This window comes from Acomys minous, assembly GCF_964271855.1.
Source record: "Acomys minous genome assembly, chromosome: 15".
Lineage (NCBI taxonomy): Eukaryota > Metazoa > Chordata > Mammalia > Rodentia > Muridae > Acomys > Acomys minous.
In genome coordinates, this window is record NC_140497.1 from 69384871 (window position 1) to 69406823 (window position 21953).

Genomic DNA, 21953 nt, shown 5'->3' on the forward strand with positions numbered 1-21953 from the left:
CTAATGCAATAGGGGAGGTGACGTGAGTGTTGTTTACACAGTTGTGTGTGGTTCTTTTAAGTCCTAGAAAACTCAGAAATGTCCACAGCAAAGGGTAGTCCACCTTTGCTTTACTTTGATGGCTACAAATAATATTTCTTTATAAAGATCCCTTGGTATGCATCTAAAAGTAGCAAACTAATTCCCTGTGTCAGAAAAACTTAGGGAAATCTAGAAGAAAAGAGCCAAAAAGATGTTGGAGAGCTCAGGAGAAGTCATGGGGAATTGTATGAGCACCTTGAGATTTCTGAGAATTTCAAAAAGATTGTCACTTGAGGAAGCACTCAGAAAAATCATTCTGAAAGTCTCCCAGGCTGCCTTCAAAACCACACAATGCACCTTGTGTCATCCCAATGTACTTGATTTAAAGAGGCGATTATCTTTCCTACATTATTTTCCATGATGAAATAACCCATCGCTTCACACATAAGTGATTCTGAAGTAAATCATACGTTTCACGATCCTAGGTTCAGCTATTCGATCTCAGTTCATTGTACCAATGCCACCAAATGAATGCCTGAGTTCTTATATGAACATGACCTACATGCCACTGTTTTGTTTAACATCTTTCGGTAGCTTGTTAGAGACCCGTTTTTGAAGCAATCCAGCGTCGGTAATACGTCACTTGTGTGTAAACTCCAGGTTTGTTTTTTTGACCGCAGTTGTCACCCCAGCTCACAATTCCAAGGAGATACCAGGTGTCCTTGTTATCTTTTATGACTAATGGTCCCCCAGAATCACCCTGAAGATAAACAAGAGAAAAACAAGTAGCTAAACAATTTATAGCATACAAAAGTATGATGAACCACTTATTTTATTCCTAGTGTATGCATAGATTACCAACACTGAGTCGATAAATAAAACCCATAGTATATAAGCAAAAGACCAGTAAGGAAAAAAAAATCCAAACAAATCAATAAGTCATGAGACAAAATATAATCTCCAAAATTAAGAGTTTGTTCTGTGTTGGCCATCTACTGCTGGACATGGTGCCTGCCCTTAAGTATGGTTTGTATGCTCAGTGAGACTCTGTTGGAGAAACTAAATTTTCCTTTGGGAGTGGCTGTCAAATGGAGCTAGTTTCTCCCACCCACTAAGTTCTGCGGTGACTTGAACATCACCTTAAGATAGCCCGGCGCCCCCAGCCCCTCCTCACAGTGCCCGATGGTGGCTGCAACCCGAATCTTTACTTGATCAAACTGTTGACTGAGCTACAACCTGAGACAAAATTTCAAATCTGCATTAAGTTGTGGAAATCCCCCCCCCCCCTCCGCCCCTTTCTGGGTTTCTCATCAGTAATTCTGGTATGTTTTTGCTTGGCTCTTTCTTACCTAGATGTTTGGAGAAGAAATTCTCGTTTTCCCACTTGCTCGCTCCTTCTCCCCCTCCTCTCCTGTACCATAGGGGATGTATTGAGTTCTAGACAAACATTTGATGATGTAAGGAAGCCAGACTGATGCTGGTGCTTGTAGTTCTGTCTTATCAGAAGCTTTGCCACCTTATCTGGTACTGAGTCACTTTCCCGATGACTTTTTTTTTTATGAGTGGGGCTTTTTTTTATATTTGATTCTCATCCCAGCGAATTGATTATCATGCCCTCTGCTTTATGATGTGAGCACGCACTCATTTCTATTCCTTGGAGGCATAAATTATAGCTGTCCCAGTCCACACTCTCGGCAGCTGAGGTTAGGTGTGTGTTAGATCCTGCTCTGGCTGGGCCTACGTGTTATAAAATTTCATGCTTTTTTTTTTTCTTCCAACAGAGGTTGTTCATTCTGTGTAGTTTGTGGGCCTGTGTGCATGGCTCTTAGAACCCCATGTCACTAATAGTCTCACATTTCACTGTGTAGATTTACCTCCTTGAAATGTTCAAGGGTCTCATATTAAAAAAAAAAAGATAATTGCATATGGAAAGTAACATACTCAGATCGTCATCAGAAAACATACATGCCACACAGGTTCTGCAAGACTGAGGATATTGTCAAGTACGACCCAGTCAAACTTTGCACCATTAAATAGCCCTTCCACCTGTCAAACTGTTCGTGATTTGCTTGGTGTTACCAATTATAAATTATAGTGATTGGTAATAAATATAAATGCATACATCTTCATAGTTTTAACTGTTCTCTCTCTTCTTTTTCTGCAATTGTGTAAGTGTTACTTATTCTTTAGGTCTCACTGAAGCGTGATTTCTCTGCTGCTTTTTCCAAAAATGTTTCTTTGGAGGGAAAACTGCTTTTTCATTATATTCTTAGAGCACTTCAGTTCACTGTGCACAGTTGCTGCCTTTGTAATTTGAGAGCCTCCTGTGTAAGAAGACATTACCATCCTCTGATGCTGAGAGTCTCTGGTTATGAAGACATTTAAATTTTGTGTTTGATAGCATTGAAGGAATCCTTTGTTTGTTTCAGATTGTTTAATAATAAAACATTTAAAAGTACTTATGTGCTATGACATTTAAGGATGTCAGTATGTCTGTGCCCCACACTACCATAAAGAACAGAGAGTATTTCCTGGGCTAGGCAAAAAGATTTTGAGTTAGTGACTTTGAATCATTTTCTCACTCCAACCTACCCTGCAGGCGTCGTAAGTTCCTTCCAGATACCCAGCACAGAACATCCCACGCTTTATGTCACTGCCGTACACGTGGCGTTGCTTGCAGACATCATTGCTTATGATCTCTACTCTGGCTTCCCGGAGCTCATTTTGGGATGGCCCTTGAGAAAAAAACGAGAGAAAAAAAAAAGCATTCACAGACACTTCAGTAAGTATTCTTAGATGAACTGAGGTGAGTGGGTTCTTTCCTAATCATTGTCACTCTACAGTTGTTTATACAAACTAAGATTAGTGTGAGCCCAAGGTTAGGGGGAAAAATCTAACTAAAATCTGGCCTATCCCATTAATCCCCATCTTTGAGAGACAGAGGCAGGTGTATTTCTGCAAGTTTAAGAACAATTTGGTCTACGTAGACAGTTCTAGGACACATGCCACTACACAGTGACACCCTGTCTCAAAAAACAAAAACCTGGTGCATTTAATGATAGTTGTTGTATTATCCATTTTAATCAATACTTCTATAAGCAGGGTGCCCGTTTAGTTTCTTTTCTGGATAATCTTTGTATCTTTACTTTTAAAAATGTATTTATTTTTATTATTTTTAATTTTTATTTTATGTATGGAGGTTTTGCATTCATGTATGTTTGTGCAGCACATCCATGCAGTGTCTGTTGAAATCAGAAGAGTTGGATCCCCTGGAACTGGAGTTTCATATGATTGTAAGCCGCCATGTGGGTGCTGGGAACCAAACCTGAGTTCTTTGGAAGAGCTGCCAGTGATGCTAACTGCTGAGCTATCCAAACCAGTCTTTATTTTTAAAGAAGGCATTCTATTTTTTAAAAAAATAAACTTTGTGGTTTATAGAATCCAGATTATTCCCACATACTTTACATATTCAGCTGGCAATCTTTTTTTGGCTTGATAAAATACCCCCTAAATTGTATATTTTTATTCAGTCCTGCTCATTTACAAAGATCTTTCATGCATATAATTGTATTGCATGACAATGGCTTTGTCCCAGAAAAACTTATGAATTTAGTCTAAGCTAGGTCCTTATGACAGGAGAAGCAAAGGAAAACTAAGACTATTACAAATAGTCTGGAATTCTTCTTCACACTGGATCAGACTTTGTAGATGCCATGGAAATAATTTTTATGATTAGGCTTAAGCTTTATGTGGCAAAGTGATGGGGCAGTTTTACATAAAACAGTATCTTCAATCAGACTGACTTTGGCATAAAGGAAGATAACCAGATCAGGTGGTGTGTAGAGTTTCCCCGTGCTTAGGCACACTTTCCTGATAATGTTGAGGAGGCAGGCTCGATAGCTTCGAGAAACTCTTTAGCAATTATTATGTATGTACCCAAAGCACATTCTAGAATCCAGAGTGTGTCTGAGAATGAGTGAAAAGACTCAGCAACAATCATTGTATGTTAATAATGAAGTTAGGCCATTTTAGGGACAGTAAACATTTTTTTTGATGATTTATCTCTTTGCTGGTTTTGTTCTTGGCCACCACTAAATTAGTTTCTTTAACAATAAAGCAAAACTAGCTGCATAAGCATAAAAAATATTTTAATCCAGTGCTCCTAGACAGCCTGTGAGCCACTTCTGCCGCTGGGTGGCGCTAGAGTCCCAGCTGGTGAAGCTAACCTGTGGGAAACCAGGACAAAGGTACAAAGCTTTAGATGTCCACGGTTCAGCAACATCATTTAAATTCTACAATCCGCCTATATTTAAGTCAAATTTCTCACACAGGACTGCTGAATTTCAAGCTCCAAATTTGCTTTGTTTGTGCCTTGCATTGGATTGCTGTCACTTGTAAAACAAGAGCGCTAACTAACCAAAACATACTGTGGGGAAAAAGAGCAGGCAACATTATGGGGGTAATCAAATTCCTCCGTGATAGGGCTGAGAGATGGGCCTGTTCTGAGGTACTCACCACTGTAGTAAAGTGCTCCAAATCCCGTGATGTAGACAGGTGAATTTGGCGGGAATGATGCAGAGGCTTCTGGCAAACAAATTCGGCGTACTTCGTCTGAAAAGGTGACTTTGGGAGAAAACTGCACAAGAGCAATGTCATGGTCTCTTGCTGGGGGGTGATACCTTTCATGCATAATAATCCTTCTGACACCTCTTTTCATTAAAGGAGGGTTTATTGTTGTTCCAAAACTAAGAGTCCATTGGCGTGGGTTAGAATTACTGGAAAAGATTAGCAGCACACATAATCCACACAGCATCTGTTAACTACACCATTTAGATTAACAACATACCTTTAGGTGAATTCAACAGAAAATACAAGATGGAAAAAAACACCCTGACAATAGTTGACTACAATTATCGTCTCATTTGGCTCGTGATTTAAGTATAAAACATATACAAATCGAATATTGGAGATAAATTTAATATTTGAGTACTGAGTGTTAGAATTGCAAAGCATGTAAAATATTATTCACTTGTTCACTCAGAAAATACTTATTAATCGTGCATGTGTTTAATGTTGTTGAGGTGCTAGGGATAAAGAAGTGAACAAAGCAAATTTTCTGTCTATACACATATTATGTTTGAGAGTAGAAAAAATATAAAAGTAAGTTAAAATGTTGACAAATGACACAAGTTCTGAAGATTATTAGTAAAAATAAAATAGGACAATGTATAATGTACTAGTTGTCTGAAGTTTTTTGTTTTATTTTTTACTACAATATATTTAGGGTAAGATGGGAGTCATCAGCTATGAGATGCTCAAGGAGACAAGTTTCCAGGAAAACATCTGAAGGCCTTGGGCCAGGAGAGATTCAATTTAAGACATCAGAGGAAGAACTGTGGGAGATGACACTGGAGAGGCTGAGGTAGGTGAGGACCACAGTTTCTTGTCTTTTTTCATTTTAATTTTTTAATTTAATCTATTCAGATAACAACTAAACTGTTATCCCATCTCTTGTATCCTCCCTCCTTCCCTCCCGCTTTCACCCTATTCCCCTCCCTTAGGTCTAAGACTGAGGGGGACCTCCTCCCCAACTGTATGGTCATAGGCTATAAAGCCTCATCTTGGTAGCCTGCTTTTACAGGGAGAAAATGCTTAGGTTTTACTTAAGGAATGCTGGAATTCTTTTGATGTTTTAAAACTGGAAGTTATGTAGATATATATATATATGTGTGTGTGTGTGTGCATATTTATATGTATACATATATGTATATATAATCTTTTGATGCTAGAACATTCTTTTCAGACATCAATTTTCCACGTAATAATTTTCATGTAATAAAGGGATTTGTTTGTTTATTTGTTTGTTTGTTTTGTTGTAAACCTGTACCTTTGAATACTTCTAGATTCACCTGTCAGTGAAAGTGCTTCCTTATCAGGGCTTACATGGTGGGAGGGCTCTAGGAATTGTGTAAAGTGAGTCTGAAACACTTAATCAAGTGCCTGTAGCCCTGTGGAGCTTAAGAATTGTGCTGCTCAAGAATCTACATGTTAGGTGCAGCAGATAGATACGACTCCATAGAAGGACAAGGTCTCCAAAAACCCCAGAGACATGAAGAATATGGCATTTAAAAATGATTTTATTACTTTAAAGATTCATTGACAATGAGACAGGTTAACTTCTGGCAACACCCAGCCTATCTCAGAGAAGATCATGAGCATCAAAGGACCTCCTTATGGAGATGGCTTCAAATATGGCAAAATAGTCACTGGGGAAAAGGTCCTCATTTCTACCACAGACAGAATTCTGCCTTAAAAAGGGCAAACTTGGATGCAGGCAGAGTGGATGAGTAAACTCTGCCAAGACAGGGTAAGGAAGTCCCCAATAATTCCTGCCTCACAAATGTGTCTGTCAGATATAATGGGGCAGAAGGCTGAAGATGGTGCTCCAACATTACTAAGCATTTTGGGGTGACTATTCAGGTAGAAAAATGAAAGTCTCTTTCATCTTTTCATTTGGAAAGACACTAACTTGCACTCCTGGCATACTCAGATAATCAAGCTTACTCCTTCACAAGTCTCTGAGGGAGTTGAAGACCAGGTAGCTTAGTTTTACAATGAAGCTTAATTGTTTAGGGGTTAAGATGTTTTTAGGTCTAGATAGGTGTTCTAAGTTGATAGTGACAGTAAGTGATGGAGTTTGATTTACATTCAGAAATTTAGACGCACCAAGATAGGAAAGATGCCTTCTTCAAGGCTGTCAAATACAAATAGCCAAAACACTAAGAGTGTAACATTTATATAATTCCTGATTGTGTCATGGTTCTTCTTGCCATAGGAAATTATTGTATATATGTGCAATAATATGGATGTATATGTATAAAATAAAATAATTAAAAATAAATACTTTTTAAAAAGAAATAAATAACCCTTAAAGTAAAAAAAAAAAAAATTGTGCTGCTGTTGCTGCAAAGCCACCGTCAACCCTTCATTGCCTCTGCTTGATCCCTCCTGAAGATGGAGCCAGGCATGCTCCACTTCGGAATCCCTTTGTTCATGTTGGCACCCCTCTCATCCTTGAGTAGCTCTGCCTGCTGGCAAGTTCTTTCCTGACTCCCTAAGTCTCTTCCAAAAACACGACAGAACTTCACATCAGTTAGTACAGCTCTATTGTCTGTATTAGAGATTTCTTGGAATAAGATTCCGTCACGTAGGACAATGTTTCTCAGATACTAATGTGCACACAAGTGATTAGGGGCTCTTACTAAAGTACAGCTCCCGAGTCAGCAGCTCTGGGATAGGGTTTAACCATTTTCAATTCTCATGAATTCCCTTAGGATGTGGGGGGCTGCTGCCTGGTGAAACTGTACTTCAAGTGGCACGCACACGGGGTCCTGCTTGCCCCCTTGTCATCTGAGACTCCCTATGTCAAGTTCTCTTTAAATGTGTTACCAGTTCAGAATTTACTCTGCCAGGTAAGATCTGACCAGCTTACACACATAATATGTATTCCAGCTTTTATTTTCAAAGAAGTAATGCAAATCACAATCAAACTTTGGTGACCAGTGTCAGTGCTCTGACCCCGAGCAGTTTTCCAGCAACCTCCTTCCTGCCCATGATTAAAGAGTTCATCCTCAGTTTATCACTTAGCACCCTCAGGAGACTGACCAAGTGCTTGATGAAAACAGGCCCTAATGTTAAGTGGAGAGCATTGCTTAATACAGGGCTGGAGTTATTAGGAAACCTGTTGTGTTAGAATGACTTCTGCTTCGCTGCAAATTCTTTAGCTAAAACACTGAAGACTTAATTAATGAATATTGAGATAATATTCGGCACTCCTCTGTTCCTACCAAACTTTCCAAGCAAGTATGCAGGTAGAGCATCACTTCACAAAAGGATCAGAAAGATTTTTTAAAATTTTTACTGGATTGGTACACAGAATATGGAAATACTCATGGTTTTAAGCAAAAATGGGGACTGACTTAAGTTTGATAACTTACGTTCTAAAACAGTGCGCTGCAGTGACGACCCACATGCTACTAATCAAAGTGCCCCCGCACTGGTGGATGTTGCTGCGCTGAAGAGAAACTTGCCAAGGCCAAGCACCTTTGGCTGCAAGGCCTCCACTCACAATTCTGCTGGCAATTAATGGAATGGCTCGTTTGCCACAATCTGAAAAGGATGAAAGCATTGATAAGGAACATCTGTCCAGCTTTTGATGCAGAGGCTCCCGCAGGGCACCACAATGCAGACAGCTCGTCCATCACTTTTTATTTATTTTTATTTTTTTATTTTTTATTTTATTTTATTTTTTTGATAAAAACAAACATCTAATCCATCTAAAAACCATCGTTTCTCCTCCAGGTACTGATTCTTTTTTTTTGTTTGTTTCATTTTTTTTCTCCTTTATTAATTTATTCTTGTTACATCTCAATGGTTATCCCATCCCTTGTATCCTCCCATTCTTCCCTCCCTCCCATTTTCCCCTTATTCCCCTCCCCTATGACTGTTCCTGAGGTAATCCCCCTCAGGAACAGTCCATCACTTTTTAAATGTGACCGCTATTCATTCTTTGTTTTTCCTTATGCATGGGTACACTGTTTGGTCCAACCTTTGTCTATGTGAGTATATGTTGTTTATGAAGCGTTACTAAGCTGTAAGAGATTGACAGTATCAGCCCCAGATAATGGCCGGTTATCCACTTACTCTATTCTATGAGCCCCCACCAGGATTACTGTTTCTGCAGTTGTAGGTAATCCAACAGTGTTGTGTTGTTACCATGGAGCCCTCATCAGAAGAACAACTCCCTCCAGCCAGATAAGCAGTGGCCCTGTTTGGTGGAAACACCTTTGATGTCTAGCTTTCTAGAGTGACTACATTCTAAGATGCGCGAGGATTAATGCATCATGACTAGTCATTCGTTCTCTAGGACGGAGGCTTATGTGTTTCCATATAAACATTACATCCACCATTGACAAGAATAAACATGTGCTCCATCACAACAGAGGCTGTTTTCGTACTCAGGGTTGCTGCGAAGACAAAAACTTATTAAGATCATCGTGTTTAAAAAGAAAAAAGAAAGAAAAAAGAAAGAAAAGGAAAAAAAAAAGAAAATTTCATAAATTGTCTCCTCTTCCAATAAATAAATACCATAAGAAATTTCACAATAAGAAAAGAAAATTCACTCTACTTGTGTTGGTTACACTCCCAGCATGGCTGTTTCAGAAATCTCATCGTGTTATCATTGCTGTCACGTGGACACCATTTTCCTCATTTAAAGACTAGAACAGCGTTGAGATTATTTATTCACTGCAGTCTTGTCCTTCTACATGTGAGTCTAGTTAGCTTATACAAACACTTACATGCTTGGACAGTTAGCTTCCCTGCTGATGAGCACATTGCTCATGACCGAATAGAATTAGAGTATGACTCCATGTTCTCCTGGTTCATCTCAAAGACTGGCGATTACCAGAGGCCACTGACCATGGATTCTAGACAGTTGAGCACAAAGACCAGTTACGACACTGGGCTTCCAATATATATTGGATATAAGAAGCAACATCTAACTAGTTGGGATAAATTCTTACTCCTTGTGTTAGACAAAAATAGTGGATGAATAAAACAGGTGGCTTTTTAGTTGAAGTGGCTCACTGAACAAGATAGTAAAAATACTACAGGGCCATGTTTCTCAGAAATAAATCTCTGCAACTTTTTTTCCCTTTGAGGAAAACAAGAACGTGTTACTCTGCCAACTCTTTCTAAATCCTATCTGAGTAGCTGGTGGCAATGACCTTTATGAAGCAGAAACTTAAGAAAACAACGAATTCAAAATTATCCTTGAAGGCATCCACCAGCCACAGCGAAGATGCAGGTGCTCAAGTTTTCAGTGCTTAGCCTATGGAAGGAACTCAATTTTCTATCTCATGCAGTTTGTTGAGTTTCTCGTTTAACTAAAAGTGAAACAAAACACACAAAAAAGGAATTTGATTTGCCCTTCGTGATGCACTGAAATGGTGTCTGGATAGAAGGGCCTAAGTGAACCTTCTGGCTCCTCTGGATTTCAGCTGATTCTCACTTCTCTGACTGACGCCACTAAGGAGTTAAAGACCAGCCTCCCCTGAGCGCTTTCTCTCCTGGATTCTGAGCAAAGGTGGCCATTTGCTGTCTATCCCTTTTCTCCAGGGAAAAGATGCTCCATTTGTCTTGATAACAATGGCAGAATTAATTATTCTTTGTAAAGAGTACAAAGAAGACGTTAATTCCCAAACTCTCTCACCAGTAGTAGCGTCATAGGCTCATGGCCATACATTAGAATTCTTTGATTAGATCTTCATTGATTCAGTATCAAGAAAATGCAAATTATCCATCCCCAGGAATGAGCACAGAGCAGGCAGCCCAGCATCAAGGTTGGAAGCAGTGTTTCTCTCCTCTCTGTTACTGTTTTTGTTTTTCACAGAATCTTGCTCAATAGGTCTGGCTGACCTGAAGCTCACCATTAAGACTGGCCTGGCTTTAAAGTTATAGCAACTCTCCTGCCTCTGCCTCTTGAGTGTTGGGATTTTAGGCATGTACCTCCATGCCTGATTCTATAATTGGACTTCTAAGAATAAATATTTTTAGGAAGAGTGTCAATTCCTAGATGAATAATTCTAATTTTTATGATTTTTTTCTTTCCAAGTATAAGTATGGAAAATATTTTTCACCTAATTTCAAGTGACCATCCCCAATGCTTTTTGGAAGAGAAAAAAAAATCTAGTATCATTTGTGGTTTTGCCGACTACAACCAGTGTAGTGGAAAGTGTAGCACCCTGTGTCTGATGACGGTAGGGAGCTGTTTTGCAACCTCGGTGGCCTTAGGAATGCAAAGAGGTTGGAGTTAGCTTTGCTTTCACAATTTGTATATAGTGAGGGGCCCATACTGCAGTTACTTATCAAAATAAAACAGACGAGGTATGGAAGAACTTTTGAGCAGAAAAGTCATGTCTAGATTTAACTTAGGCTCTGTCATTTTCTAATTTTTGATAGCTCTCAAATAAAATCTTTTCTTTTTAGAAAATAGTTTTTTTAGTCTTTTGAGAATTTTGTACAACGTGCTCTGTAACCCTTCTCCCAACTCCTGCCCTGATTCGCATTCCCCACTCCCCGTCCACTGAACCTTGTCTCTTTTTATTTTGTTCCTTCACCTTCTTCCACTTTGGTTGCTCATATGTTCTTGGATATGAGCATTACACTTAAAGAAGAGTGACTTTCTCTCCAAGCAGTTACCAGTTTGCCTTTACCTACCTGTAAAAACATTCTTAACAGGCAATGGGAAAGAGCTCAGTCAGAAAATTGCTTGGCATCCACACATGAAGACCCTAGTTCGGTGCCCTGGCAATCATAAAAAAAACCTGGATGCAGCAATATTGGGATCCTGTAACCTTAGCATTGGGTAGGTAGACACAGTAGGATCCCTATAATTCACTGCTGAGCCATTTTAGGCAAATCACTATACTCTAATTTTAGTAGGAGACTTGTCTCACAAAACAAGATGGGAAGAGACAGAAAGACAGAAAGACACCCGCAGGCACGGGAGCACGCACACGTACACCCCTGCCCTGAAGACTGTGCGTGGGAGCTCTGCCGTCTACGGTCCTTCCCTAACTGCTCATAAACACTGTTCATTTGGATATTCTGAAGCCTTTCCAATTCTAGCTCTTTCTCCTACCAGGCAATCAATTACCAAAGGGCACACAATTTAACAGAGTCAGAAGCAATGGTTTTCAGGTGCCATACTATCTTTTCTAATCTTCCTATGCATTTTCTTCATATGTTTGCATTGTCAAGGAGAACGAATATTGTCATTGCACTTTTTCAGGTTAAAAAAAGTGCACACAGAGGGGCTGGAGAATTGGCTCAGAGGTTAAGAGCACTGCCTGCTCTTCCAAAGGTCCTGAGTTCAGTTCCCAGCAACCACATAGTGGCTCACAACCATCTATAATGTGATCTGGTGCCTTCTTCCAGTATGCAGGTGTACATGCAGGCAGAATACTGTATACATAATAAATAAATCTTTTTTTTTAAAAAAGTGCACACATAAGTACAGGCAATTAGTTATACACTGTAGTAACAAAGAGACTTTGTAATTAGTTTACTCAAATCAGGCTCTTTATAGGAACATCCTCTTCTTAAAGACAATACACTCATTAAAGTACACGAAATTCACAGGCTGAGCCCATATGAAACAGGAAGGCCTGGCTGCCAGGGACCATTTCAACCCTCATCTCTGGATACTACAGGCTTCTGAGTTCCTGAAAACTTAACTCCCTATTGTTCCCTGTTTATAGACAGCCTGTCACATAGCTTATCAGAATGGCCATTGTTTCACAACTGCTACACTTAAAGAAAATAGATCACACATTTGGTAGGCTCATTCCTAACAGTTGGGAGGAGTCCGTAGCTTTATGCTCTTATGAACTGATTTCATGTCATATGAGCAACCATCTGCTCATCCCTTACCTTGGTATCCAATTTCCTAATGAGGTTTCCTCTTAGAGAGTCAGCTTGACCCTTACAAGGGCAGGGCACCCTGTTTTATTTCTAATACAAATCTCTTGTTCTTACTCTCGTAAATCTTTTGTCAGTGGAGTTTATGAGATAATTTGTACCTCTTGGCTGGAAGTAGATGCTGTGATAGCACATAGTGTGTAAGAATAAATAGATTTCTGGCTATCTGGACTCCTTAGAGTCTCAAATATGCTAACATAAGGATGAATTTCCAGGAGACAAAATCAGGGTTTTAACTTTTGTTGAAGCACAGAACCCCTTTGTTCATTATGCCCATTGACAAACTAGACATTTGAATCTTGGCTCCTCTTAATTATTATGTTCCTTAAACATTTTACACAAATGTAATAGAATTTCTCATATATATTTATTTATAGTATTATATATATATATATATATATATATATATATATATATATATTGCATGTTCAGTGTAGAAATGGACCTTGATAAAGATAGAATCTCTACAATGCAGAAATGTGATGATGGTGTAATGAGTAAAAGTGAACAGGAAAGAGAGAAATGGAGTAATATAAAAATATAAGTTACAGTGACTTCTTTTTCTCACTGATTTGTAAGGTATTATTTATCAGATGGCCCTAACAGCTCTGAAGTCAGTTTATCTTTTTTAAAAATACTCATAAGAAGAAAAGTAGTAAAAGGTTCCTAACATCAAATACAGGAACTACCTATATTTTTTAAGGGCTACAAATAAGTTTGTGTTTTTAGAAGGTCCCACCCAGAAATCAGTTATTGCTTAACCTTTTCACTTGCTGAATCATGGAGGCAGTGGCTGGGTTGGATTAACCCTGTTTGTGGTAAAGATATTTTTTATTGAGAGATGAGCACCCATCAGTTACTTCCAGGAAAACCACTTGATGACTAATGTCAGACATGCTTTCATCAGAGAATAATAAAAACTTGAAACGTCTCATCTTTAGGTTGATTTTTTTCCCATGTGATTTCTTACTATTGTTTGGAATGGGAACAACAGGTGAGCTTGTGACTGTACAAAACATTTGTATTGTGTGGGGATCGCCCTACTTACCACCCACTTGAACTACTGAGACGTTGGCTTGCAAGGCTCTTGTGTTCCTTGTCTTGTTTAAGATGCTGTCAGTCTTCTTTTCTCCCATGGTCCTTTGCCCAGCAGAGGGGGGCTGGAATGCCATGACGATGTCTGCTTTTGCATCATCTTCTTCTGGACTAGGCAACACAAGAGCCAGGTTCACATTCAAAGGATGTATCTGATACTGTCTCACTGTCTTCCCTGCGACTTCCTGATCTCTGCCTCAGTAGCTGACAATGTCAAGGGCCAGGCCATCTGCTCACACTTACAACCCTCCAGAAACTACTCTCTGATGTTTCCTCTTCTAGGATTTTAAGAAATATTTTGAGTGCACCCCGCCTCAATAACTTGAAGACATGTCATTATATTTAGGTAAGACTCAGACACAAAAAGTCATCTGAAAAATAAAAAAGTTTTAGCACTCTTAGGATTTTGTGGTCAGTGCTGTTCTCATCCCTCAGGTAGTAAAAATGTAGAGAATAAGTGGCCAGTTATGTGGTGCCTGTTCCAAAATGGGGGACATCCCTTATACCCCTCAACTCAGTGACTGTATGGAAGGTGGTGTGGAAGATTGTAAGAGTCAGAGAGGCAGGAGGTCAGCTGTAAAACATTGTCTTCTGAGAACCCTCATCATCTACAGCTGTACAGGACCGTAGGAGTCAGCATTCTAGCACTGGTGGGAAAGGGCTCACAAGGCTTGCGTTGTGGCGTTACAGGCTGTCAACTGCTGCTGAGGGAGCAAGAGTCCGTTTTCTCCAGGAATAAGTTTCTTTGTAGTTCAGCCCTACATCTTATGTGCATTCGGATATTGCTAACTGCTCTCTCTCTCTCTCTCTCTCTCTCTCTCTCTCTCTCTCTCTCTCTCTCTCTCTTTCATATATATATATATATGTCTCCATTTGTGTGTGTGTGTTTTATCCATATATACACATATGTAATAACAATAGAAAAAGAAAACACAAACTTGAAAGGGAATGTTGGGGGCACACAGGAGGTATTGCAGGGTGGGGAGGATAAAATTGATGCACTATAGGCATAACAGCTTCTGAAAAAAATAATAAAATAAAAACATAAAAACATCTGAGGGCTGAAAGAAACCTCAAGGTTTATTGAGGAATGAGTCACATGAGTGATACCTGCATCAGCTCTACAGCATCAGTGAGAAGTGGTTCACCAACCCCTGGGGAGTCATAAGCTGTGGAAAACTTGCTTTAAGGAGGATGTTCCTTGTTCAGCTCTATTTTAAAAGTTATTTATGTAGAACTTCAATTTCTCCTTTAATTGTCTATTACATAAAGCTTAGAGCTACCAGTTTCAATATATTTTAAGCATCAATTTCCTCTTCCACATAAAATATTCGATGACAGCAGTGCATGGTCTCTTGGTCTCCTCCAGATGACTACACCCACTTACAATAGTGAGATCAAACCGTTAAAGGTGTTCCTTTTTTGGAGTTGGGGAGGAGAGTTAAAATTGAGGTTCTGTTTGGGACTCTCAGTGTGTATATCTTTCTGTGCAGTTAACCTGACTTAAATGTTCAAACACAAATGCTAGAAATTTCCTGTAAGTACCAACTCATCTTTGTACTTTGTAGCAATATATCTATGTGGTTCATTAAAGGTGTTTGGAAAACGACTCCTAATGATCTTTCATGTCCCCTATCTTCATATCACAAAACCACAAGTTCTAAAAATTATGAATCTAACCTACTTGAATTTTGGTCTAAAAAATAATGAAATTACAAAAATTCTGAGGCACAATATGCCTCACATTCCATTTTGGCTCTAGAACAGGGAAACATAAGTGATTAGAGTTTTATGTTTAATTGGCAAATTGGCACCCAAATATTTTTCCGTCTTAAGAAAGAGGAATTAAAACAGTTTACTAAGTAGAATTTACACAAAATATCACAATAAACACGGGCTGCAAATCCAGAGGAATTTCTCAGACTATGGCAATGTTACTGAAATACTACAAAAAATAGAATTTGCAGATAGAGGGTATAAAATGTACAAAATTTATATGCTTTTTATTTTCTACACTATCCAACCATTATAATAACCACATGTAGGAGTTCAGTGGTTAAGAGCACTTGCTGATCTTGTGGAAGGTTTGAGTTCAGTTTCCAACATCCACATGGCAGCTCAAGGCCACCCACTGTTCTCTTCTGGACTCCAAAAGGCACAGGCGGGAGTAATGAACATGCATGTGTGTACATGCACACAAAAACACAGCTTTGCATAAAATAATAAACCTTTAAAAACTCCTCATGGAAGTCACGAATTATCATATGTAAAAGAAAAAAGCTTTAGAAAGTCTGCAATAATGCACTGGACTATGGTAAGAAAGATGACAACCACCCATGCCTTCAAATAAAGTCAGCTAAATATTTTAGTTGCTTTTATCGAGCCTTTTAAAGTATATGTTTATTGTACAAAGCAGTGGGTTTCATAATTACATTTTTGTTTGAGTATCTCTTTTCCCTTTAAAATGAGTCATACAGACCTCCTGGTTTTGTGCCAGTCTGTTCTGCTGTTTGATTTTTTTTTTTTAAATAACAAAGTTGAAACCTCTGAGTAATTTCAGCAACTGATAGGAGTCTTCTCTCCCCATCCAAACAAAAGGGAGCATCTATTACAACATGACCATCTTTTGGCTTGGGCATGTTGCTTGTCACTAGAGCTTGCTTACAGGTAAAACTTATGATCTCATTTTGTAGTGAATGTTGCCTTCTTGATGTTTTTGAAATACCATATCTGTCAGAACTATGGGCTCGGTGCGTGCAAAGACATGGCCTGGGTTCACCCATGGCTATGGATTAAGGTGGATTCCAAGCCTTAGAGTCCGTGGGTAGGGCTTGAGAACTCATTGTATCAGTTGTAACTGTCTCCTAGGGAACATCAATACATCACTATTTTCCTCCCCACAGTTTAGATGTTCAGTTTCCAGGATGGGTTCAGCCCTGTACCTAGAGACTCTTGTAGAGGCAATGTTTATGAAGAGCACTAGTAAAAGATCTAGAAACACAAGTTATGTGAGGGGCCCTGTATTCTTTCCCTTCCTTCCCTCAGGCTCACAACTAAACCCTGGCCCAAATATACATACGTTAGTTTGACTGTATGGTCTTTGAGGTAGTGCTTGTTCAAGGCTGAATCTATAAATATTTCATCTACCTGTCATTATAACAAAGAAAAACAATGTGTTAGTAGGATATTTTATAATAAAGACTATACCCTAGATTAAACGTTAAAGAAGCACAATTTTCACAATAGTAAATGATTATTTAAGACAGAGATTCTTTCTCTTCTGTAATTCAATAGTTTATTGCTCTGAAAGTGTATATGACATATACACATAACATATATGTGAATGGCACTTAAAATGGGGGGGGCTTTTTATTAAAGTTTTTAGTGTATGGTACCAGTATTCTATTATACTTTTTAAATGCATGTCACATGCTTTTGTTTCATTTCCAGTAGTTTGCTTTATATAAAATAATAACATTGTGGAGTGCTTGAAGGAAAATGTGAAAAAAGGAATTTAAAACTTTCCATAAACGCATTGCTTTTACATTAAAAATAATGGTTCTGCAATATGCATGCAAACACTCTGGACTACCGCACTCTGATTTCACTACTTCTCTCTTTCCAAAATATGGAAAGAGTTCTTGTCTCTGCACAATTTCCAAAATTAAAAACAAAATAACCACTCACTTTGTAGTAAATCTAGGGTTTGTACATTTCAAATTAATTCTATAGAAAAACACACAAGCAAGATAATTGATGTTTAAGGGAGCTATTATACAGACTTTTTCACACAGAAGTACATAATAAACATATAAAACCATATTTTCCACTCATTTATAGTATATTTGCATGTAATCACTTGCTCTGTATATCTTTGGCTGTGAAGTATAGGAGGAATTGGAGATTATGGAGAAACGGATTTTTAAATTCATTGTAGACTCTAAAACTAGAAAGAAAGGAAGTAAGTTAATGTTCAGATATCAAGTAAAAGTGTTAGTACTCATTTTCTACCACTAAGGAAGGAGGAAGAGGAAGAAGAGGAAGAAGAAGAAGAAGGCAGAAAGAAGAAAAGAAGAGGAAGAAGGAAGAGGAGGAAGAGGATGAGGAAGAGGAGGAGGAGGAAGAAAGAAACAAACAAAGGAAAGAAGGAAGGAAAGAAAAAGCAGAATTTTTGGGCAGATACCTATGCAAGTTCAAGTCGGCTTGCTGTAGTCCCTTACAGGTGTGTTTAACTTCAGTACCCTCTAATAACCACTTGGTGGCGACAGTGTCATCTGAATGTAGACACTATCTCCTGTTGTGGAGAAACCAGATGAACTAAATGTGGAGAAAATAACAACAACAACAACAACCAAAACAAACAAAAACAAAAAACAAAACCCAACCCAAACCCAACCAACCAACAATCAACAACAACGAAAATCCAAGGTCTTAAACTACAAAGGTCAGGGGAGGAAATGCAATTCTTATTTTAAAAAGAACAAGACAAATGAAGGAAAGATGTTTTACGGGTGGTGGATCAAGTTATGGCTACTTTACCCTCATTACAAATTCATAGACTCTTCCTTAGGAGCCAGGATTTTCATTATTTTAACCCTTACAATTACTCCATGAAATAAGAGTAATTTGATTCCTGTCTCAGTAGAAGAGAAAACTGACTTTGAGACATTGTAAAGTACTGTGGCTCCACGCAAATTATGAGAAGCTGAGATTTAAGGCTGGATGAATTGGGGCCACGTCTGTTTCCACTCAATTATAAGACCTTCCTTATTAAATATGCTGCGTCCTGTACTTCAATTTATTTCCTAAAATGCAAAGCACTCGGTGTGCAAATGCATAGTTGATTGACTTGAATTCAATATGGTATAATATGTGTAATAGATTTAATCCCAAGCTCAGAGATAGTACCTAAGGAAGAGATTGTTAACATCCATCATAATTAGGTGTCTACTGCTATTATGAAACACCATGACCAAAAAGCAATTGGGGAGGGGGAAGGTTTATTCAGTGTACGCTTCCATATCACTGTTCCTCATTGAAGGAAGTTAGGGCAAGAACTGAAACAGGACAGGAATCTGGAGATAGAGCAGATGCAGAGGCCGTGGAGGAGTGCTGCGTACTGGCTTGCTCCTTAGGGCTTGCTCAGCCCGCTTTGGTAGAGAACCCATTGCCAGCATCCTAAAGATGACACCACTCACAATGTGCTGGGCCCTCCCACATCAGTAACTAAATATGAAAATGCTCTACAGGCTTGCCTGCAGCATAGTCTTTTGGAGGCATTTTCTCAGCTAAGGGTCTCTCCTCACAAATGACTCTAGCTTGTGCCAAGGTGACATGAAAAACTAGCCAGAACAGCACCCAAAATATATAGCCATCTATAGTGAAATCAAGGAAGCTTAAATTTGGTGGTTTGGAATTTATATTGCCAGAAAGGAAATTCTTTTCCAAGATGTTTTCCCACAAACTTGTGCTGTTGTAATAATCTCTGTCGTTCAGTCTATACTTTTACTCAACACGTGGGAGGGACGTTCTCCTTCCCCACAAAACGGTGAACCCAATGGAAGGAGGAGAAAAATTAATAATAAGAAAAGTACACTGTGGTTGGGCACTAGAGAACTTTGGTTTGTAATGACACTCTGAATAAATTCCTCCCACAATTGATTTTGATTAGATTGACTAGATTAAGATTTTGACTCTGACCTGCGGAGAATAGTTAAGCCTCAACACCAGTTCCTTGGTAGAATGTACGCTCTCTTGAAGGTGGGAGCAAAAGGAGCAATAGAAGAAAAAGCTAAGCCATTTATTTGCTTGTATCAAGAAGGAGGATTCGTCCTGTGACTCCAAAATCTTGTCTCTAGACAGGCCCACTAATTAGATGTGGGGCAAGACCCAAGGCCCTTTATGTGACATATCTATAAACAACACATTGAGGAAGGATACAGAGGAACTGCTCAGAGGGGAGCTCATGTGATGAGTCACATGCTGGCACATGAGGGATCTAACAAGACATAGACATTAGCTGTACTGGTGAAAGAAGTTTAGTAGACCGAAGCCTTGTAGATGTCCCAGAGCCATGTTTGTTTGGAAGATTAAGGCACTTTTCATCATATGCACTCTATCAGTACTATGCCGTTCCAAGTTCTAGGAACTTTCTTCTTCTCTCAACATAGCTATGGATGAGGTTGCTAAAAACTGATTGTCATGAACACAATCTAATAAAGTCAAAGACTTTAAAAAAACTCACCTGTCACTCCAGGCTATTTGTAGCTTTGTAATCAGGCGTTGAATGTCCTGATACGGAACAAAAGACCCTTTGTAGAGTAGTAGTTAGTTTCTGCTTGGTGGCTTTGGAATGCCACAAATTGCATTGAGATTAAATTCTAAGAGGGCAATTGAAGGTTAGTTGGGTGTTTAATGAAAAAGTTAGGGAGAGGTTGACAACTCAAACAGCTACGCCCAGCTATTCAGCTCGTTCCCAATCATTGCTGAGGTAGCTGTTTGTACATGTCAAGGCCCTTTTCTGTTAGATTCTTCCTAGTTGGCCTCTTCTTTGACAGTAATCTATGTTTTCACATAGGTTGAGATTGCAAAATTTAAATTTAATTCAAGCTTGCATTTCCAACATAACCTTAGTTGACCCGAGAACTAAAAGAACTAAAAGGGTGCCATGAAAAAAAAATAAATCCAGTTGTTTTATCCTAATTATAATAATGGTACCTTTGAAAGCCATGATGGGATATATATTTTTAAAATATGCATTCATTTTAGTTGAACAGGTATGTGCCTATGTATATGCACCACATTTGTGGAGTACCTGCATAAGCCAGACGGAAGCATTCTAGAGATAGATTCTCAGACGGCTGTAAGCCATCAGACGTGGGTGCTGGGAATTGAACCCACATCCCCTGGAAGAGCAGTTAAATGCTTTTAACCTCTCAATTATCTATCCACTTTGATATGAGATTTTTTTTAAAGATACCTTTAGCTTTAGGAAATCTTACTTGAAGTTCCTGTTGCTACAGGGATGAAGTCAGTAAAGACAGGAAATTCAGGGTAATTACATCTAATCTTTGTCTACATCAGCAGGCATTCAACGGCCTTCCAGTCTGCTGCCTGCCTGCCTGTTCTGCCCTCTGCACACCAGTACTTTGCAGCACTGACCTGCATCATCCTGAATACTCAGCCTTTCACCTATCGTGTCCCTCTGCTTTCTCTGATTCTCTGAAACCCAGTTATCCTTGGGGATCTCTCTCAGGAAATTATCTTGGGGGGGGGTTCAGTTTAATCCTTCGTCCTCAGGCTAATCTCACTCTCTACTGTCTTAGTTTTTCTTATCCAGTTTGCACCTCCCACATATTTGTATGTTTATTTAAATAAGCATATTATTTATTTTTTATCAAACCATAAAGAATTATATGCAGACGTAGCGATTTTGTTTTCATTGACTGTAATAGCTAGCTCAGTACTTTGCAGTGATAGTTGCGTTGCATGTTTTTGTAGAATAAATAAATAGAAGGAGAAATTTTGTGTCTGAAACCCTTTCTTTGACCAGTGAAGTTCTGTGGTAGGGTTTAAATGCATCCTTTACATCAGGCTGTGATAGATGCTTCTATACACAAAAGAAAATTGCATGGGAATTATTTCAAAGCCCCTCCTCCCCATCCCTCCTCCTCCCCATCCCTCCTCCTCCTCATCCCTCCTCCTTCTCCTCCTCCTTTTTCTTCTTCTTCTACTCCTGGCTTTTCCCAGTAATTTGTTTCCTTGTGTCAAGTTGCTCCATCATGAGGTTACAGGTGGTAAACCTAGGAGCCATTGTCACTGTTGTCTCCTACCTGTGCACTAAGTACAAACTCCTTTGCATTTGAGCACATTTGCTTCTCTCATCAGCAGTCAGAGGTGAAGACTATTATTATCCACATTTATTTGGATGAGGAAGTGACCTGCCCTAACTGACACAGCAGTGAGCCACAGAATCAGGATGATGCCAAGGCTAGCAAACTTCTCGGCTTGCTCATGTCCTCACACTACTGACCTGAGGACGAGTATACAGCTAGGTTAACACCAAGACCTTCTCATCACAATGGCCAGGGAGCTGTGCCTAAGTGGGTCAGAAACCACAAAGGTCCACCAAAAAGTAAACAGCAGATCCTGGTATCTTTTATGGCAACCCGCTTACAGTATTGTTCTATTGACTGAAAACTCCAGATGCGGCCTGTACACATGCACCTAGAGGCCAGAGGTCAATGCTAGGTCTCTTCCTTCACGCATCCTTCACCTTGTTTCATTGAGACACG

General features: G+C 39.1%; 1 protein-coding gene across 1 annotated transcript in view; it reads right to left on the reverse strand.

Annotated features, from left to right (window-relative positions):
* Positions 1 to 619: 619 nt before the first annotated feature.
* Positions 620 to 21953, reverse strand: part of TMPRSS11A (transmembrane serine protease 11A) — a gene marked incomplete at both ends in the record, with an annotated part of 31672 nt that continues 10338 nt past the window's right edge. Inside the window, 6 exons of the mRNA XM_084758290.1 lie at positions 620 to 781; positions 2614 to 2756; positions 4537 to 4796; positions 8019 to 8190; positions 13613 to 13770; positions 16739 to 16806. Coding sequence (XP_084614416.1) covers positions 620 to 781; positions 2614 to 2756; positions 4537 to 4796; positions 8019 to 8190; positions 13613 to 13770; positions 16739 to 16806 — 963 coding nt within the window. The remainder of the gene's footprint in view (positions 782 to 2613; positions 2757 to 4536; positions 4797 to 8018; positions 8191 to 13612; positions 13771 to 16738; positions 16807 to 21953) is intronic.